The sequence below is a fragment of the Mastomys coucha genome, unplaced genomic scaffold (assembly GCF_008632895.1).
Source record: "Mastomys coucha isolate ucsf_1 unplaced genomic scaffold, UCSF_Mcou_1 pScaffold11, whole genome shotgun sequence".
Classification (NCBI taxonomy): domain Eukaryota; kingdom Metazoa; phylum Chordata; class Mammalia; order Rodentia; family Muridae; genus Mastomys; species Mastomys coucha.
In genome coordinates, this window is record NW_022196893.1 from 31085398 (window position 1) to 31090104 (window position 4707).

Genomic DNA, 4707 nt, shown 5'->3' on the forward strand with positions numbered 1-4707 from the left:
GAGAGAGAGAGAGAGAGAGAGAGAGAGAGAGAGAGAGGAGAGGAGAGGAGAGCGAGAGAGAGAGGGAGAGAGAGAGAGAGAAAGAGAGAGAGAGGGAGGGACCCCTGAATCTAATTTTTTTCCTTTTTGTTTCTTCTTTGAGCAGGGCTATAACAAACTGCAACACACACCTCCCCCACCCCCTGAACAACCAACCCAGCCTGCCTGTCTAGACCCCAGCATTTATATACTCTCTGAATTCCAAATGTCACACAATCACAGGAATTATCTACAGCTGATAAACCCGCAACTCTGCTGGAGCAAGAGGCGAATCACAGTCAGCTACTGCAGGCAGTCTAAGCGGATCACAGTCAGCTGCTTTAGGCAGTCTAAGCGGCCCCATATCCCTACACCTGAGATTAAAACAAAACATATTCTCGTAATATTTTTGTGTTCTTTTTTTTTAGAGAAACCGAAACTCCAGAATTGTCACTAAACTGTAAAGCTAACATTGGCCTCGAAATAGTGATCCTTCTGCCTCAGCCTCCTGAGTGTGGGAGTGTAGGCAAGTGCTACCATGTATGTCAAGACTCTAAAAAACAACAAACAAAACAAAACAAAAACCAGTACACTGTATCATTAATAACTACTCTAATGAGTCATTCTTTTTTTAAAAGTTTAAAATTGTATTTTTTTAGTTTTGTGTCTATGTGAATGTGTGTGAGAGTGTGTGTGTGTGAATGTGTGTGTGTGTGTGTGAATGAGTGTGTGTGTGAATGTGTGTGTAGGTACACATGTGCCACGGCCTTCAGGAGTTGGTTTTCTCCTTTCACTATGCAGGGTCCTGGGTTTTGAATTCAGATCATCAGGGTGGGTGGCAAGTGCCTTTTTACCTGCTGAGGCATTGAGCCACTTACCAGCCCCTCACAAATCTTTTTTTGTTTTGTTTTGGTTTGGTTTGGTTTTTCAAGATAAGGTTTCTCTGTATTGCTCAGGCTATATTGGAACTCACTCTGTAGACCAGGCTGGCCTTGAACTCAGAAATCTGCCTGCCTCTGCCTCCCAAGTGCTGGGATCAAAGGTGTGCGCCACCACTGCCTGGCTTTTTTTGTTGCTGTTGTGCCTTCACAAATCTTTAGATCTGGGAAGTCAATGAGCCTAAAGTAAATGTTAAGTCTCTGAAGCTGGTACTAAGACAACAGGTTTCCCTGAAGTGTTTTCTTCTCATGTGAGGATAACGTTTTCTGATAGTAAACTGCAGCAAGAGAGAATGCATTATGAGACAGTACAGACAGACCTACACTTGTCCCCGCTGCACTCCAACTTGGGGGATAACTGAGGACAGTGTTTGCAGCATAGCAGGTATACAAGGGATTGGTTTTCAAAGAAAAGGTGACACTGGGGGTTGCAGAAACTTCCTGCTAGTATTTAACAACATCCTAGATACAGTCCCTAGAACCACTGCCTTCATATCTTCACTCTTTCCCTACCACCTGAGCGGATGGGCCTCACATTAAGGTCCTGTTCCCCCGTTGGTTCTTGGTCCATCAGTAAAGATGCTAGTGGCCAATGAGCTGGGTGGGAATAGGCAGGACTTTCCTTTCCTCTCTCCTTGAAGGGGCAGGGAGACAGGAAAGCAGTGTTTCCGCCATGCTTTGGAGGAAGAAAAGCCAACCAGCCATGTGAGACCTCGGCCGTAGGCCGCTTCTCCAGGCAGGGAGTTGGGATGTTGAGCAGGGACTAAAGGTAACTGAACAGCTGAAGCTAGGGCAGGTTGAGAGGTGATGAGCTGAGAGTACTGGGGAGGGCATGCTACCCGCAGTAGATTGGAGGCACCCAGAAGTGGAGCCAATAATTTTTCACCCACAGATCCAAGGGAAACCGGGCAGAGGCTGGAAGCTCCTTCTCAGAGCTTAGAGCCGAGTAGGTAGCAAAAACCACCTGTGCTGGCCTCCGCCCCACTGGCACATCTCTGCTCTCTCGGGTGAGCTAGGCTCTAGGAACCATCCCTTTCGCCTGTGCGTGCCCCAGCCAGTGTGCCTGTCACTAGACACAAGACGCAGGAAGGTCCTCAAGTTGACGGCCAGTGGAAGGGGTAGCATACGCTTTTGTTCTCAACCCCTTCCTTCCACATACAGGGTTTCTCAACGTAGCCCTGGCTATCCGGAACTCACTCTGTAGACCAGCTTGCCTCAAACTCAAAGATCCACTTGCCCCTGCCTCCCCAGTGCTGGCTGCTACACCTGACTGGCAAATGTTTTCTCATTTTCTTAAAGGGACAGAAGGGAAATATTTTAGACTTTTGAGATAATGGTCTCGGTTGATCCTGTGTCTCTGCTGGCTCAGTGTGAAAGCAAGGGAAAACCTGAAAATGGATGCCTGTGTTTCATTAAACCCTTATTTGCTAAACTCTACTATCAAACACTTGAAATGCTGCAAGTATAGCCGATACCCTGAATTTTAAATGTTATTTCAGCTCTTACAGGTGGGGAAGGTAGCAGGGACGGAGCATACACCTACCATGTACAAAGCTCTGGGCGTGACCTTTAGCACTGAAAAATAAAAGTTATACTATTTTTTCACAGGGAATGGCAGTTTACACCATGAAATGCAGCATTCAGGAGGCTGAGTCAAGAGTTTTGCCCATGAGTTCAAACCCAGTCTGGGATACATAGTGAGTTCCAGACTACCAACCCGGGCTACAGAGTAGGGAGGGGGGAAAAAACTACTAAAAGGAGGGGTGGCTTGGTGGCTTGTACCTATAATCCCAGGGTGTTGGAGGCAGAGGTTAGAGGTTTTAGAGTTCAAAGTCATTCTCAGCTACAGTGGTACAAGGCCAGCCTGGGCTACAGGATCTCAATATAAACAAGCAAACCAAAACCCAAGAAATGAACAAAGCAAAACCAAACCCACTCCTCGATGGCTCCTGCCCACGACAGAATCTCTTGTCTCTCCATTCCTTTGGATTTAGTAACATTTTGCTTTATAAGTATCTTTTTTTTTTTTCTAGACAGGGTTTCTCTGTGCAACAGTCCTGATTGTCCTGGACTCACTCTGTAGACCAGGCTGGCCTGGAACTTGTGGATATCCCCCTGCCTCTGCCTCCTGAGTGCTGGGATTAAAGGTGCGCTCCACCATGCTGGGTCCAAGTATCTTTTGTGTTTATAACTTTTTCTTTCCCTTGGTTAAATAAAAATTCAAAGATGGAGGAGGTGCCTCCTGATTGGTACCATTCTTTCCTTGACAGTGGCCTGTAGGGTACATAAAATTCAGGGGTGCCAGTCCAGCCATTTGACATCACTTCGACAATTTTCTGCTCAAGGCAGATGGTCCTTTTGGACTAAGATTAGCACTTACTTGGAGAATATTTCCACAATTGCAGATGACTTGTTCTTGTTGACAAGAGAAAGTTCTTTGGCTGTTACTCTCAATGACATGGAAGTCCACTGTCGTCTATTAAATGGAGTCGATTCCATCTTGTCTACAGACTCTGAGACACCTGTGGGCTAGAGAAAGGGAGAGAATATTAAACACAGGACAAAATCCCCAACACTCAGATGGGCAGCCGTGTGAGCAGAGCAACAGATCACGCTCCTCTGCTGCTTTCCCCAAGTTCGTGTGACCTCTGTCAGATGACTCAGGATTCTTGGGGTACAGTTTCCTGTAAAAGGAGGTCAGAACAGATGATCTCTGAGGTCCCATTCCAATTCCATCTTTGTATCACTGGCCCTACTGTGCAAACATCAGTTGACCTTTTTCTGAACTTAAGTTGGTTCCAAAGTCACATTTGGAGTGAAATCGTCCCCTCTTTGGAATAACATCCCAAGAGAGATAGAATCAGCATCCCAGAGTGAGGCCCACACGAGGCTTTGCCTAGGCCATGGAGTTTCAGGTCTGTCTCCCCTTGGTTTCTAGTTCCTTCCTTCTTTCTTTCTTCCCCTACCATCTCTCCCTACACACAGGAACACTGACGGTTGTAATTCAGGAGAGAGCTGGGGAGGTTGCACTGTATAAGAGGAAGCTTGCTCTGGAAGCACTGCAAGTTTGTTACTTTGAACTAGTTACATTTGAGGCTGGGATACTGCTCAGCACCAAGCTTGCCAAGCTTGGGCAAACCTCTGGGCCCAGTACTGCAAAGTAGACAAATACAAAATAGTTTAAATCGGTAGAGTCTTAAGTACAAAACCATCAGACTGAGTGTGGTAACCCAGCCCTAAAAAAGAAACTCTGTTCCCTCTCACAGGTAGATTGTAGTTCGACATGTTTAGATTTCTGTGCTATTTTCTTTTCTTTTCTTTCTTTCTTTCTTTTTTTTTTTTTTTTTTTTTTTTTTTTTTTTTTTTTTTTGGTTTGGTTTTCCGAGACAGGGTTTCTCTGTGTAGCCCCGGCTGTCCTGGAACTCACTCTGTAGACCAGGCTGGCCTCGAACTCAGAATTCCACCTGCCTCTGCCTCCCAAGTGCTGGGATTAAAGGAGTGTACCACCACTTGCCAGGCTAAATTTCTGTGTTTAAGGTGGAGTGAGTATCCATGGAAGCCAGGAGGCTAGGAGGAGCCATGAGGGTGCCCTGTGAGTGTGCGGTGGGGGAAGTCTCTGGTGGGAGGACAGCAAAACACATGGAACACGGAAGTGATGTGGAGGAAAGGGTTAAACAGTAATGGGTCTTGGGAAGAGAGGAAAGGTGGGGATGAGGAAGAGTGTCAACCGGGGGGGGGGGGGGGGGGGGGG

General features: G+C 46.6%; 1 protein-coding gene across 3 annotated transcripts in view; it reads right to left on the bottom strand.

The window, feature by feature from the left end:
* Positions 1 to 4707, bottom strand: part of Lima1 (LIM domain and actin binding 1) — a 105898-nt gene that overhangs the window by 69139 nt on the left and 32052 nt on the right. For all 3 annotated transcript variants that reach the window (XM_031355659.1, XM_031355680.1, XM_031355669.1), the window contains exon 2: positions 3337 to 3485. In XM_031355659.1, the coding sequence (XP_031211519.1) occupies positions 3337 to 3455 (119 nt within the window). In that variant the 5' untranslated portion in view covers positions 3456 to 3485. The remainder of the gene's footprint in view (positions 1 to 3336; positions 3486 to 4707) is intronic.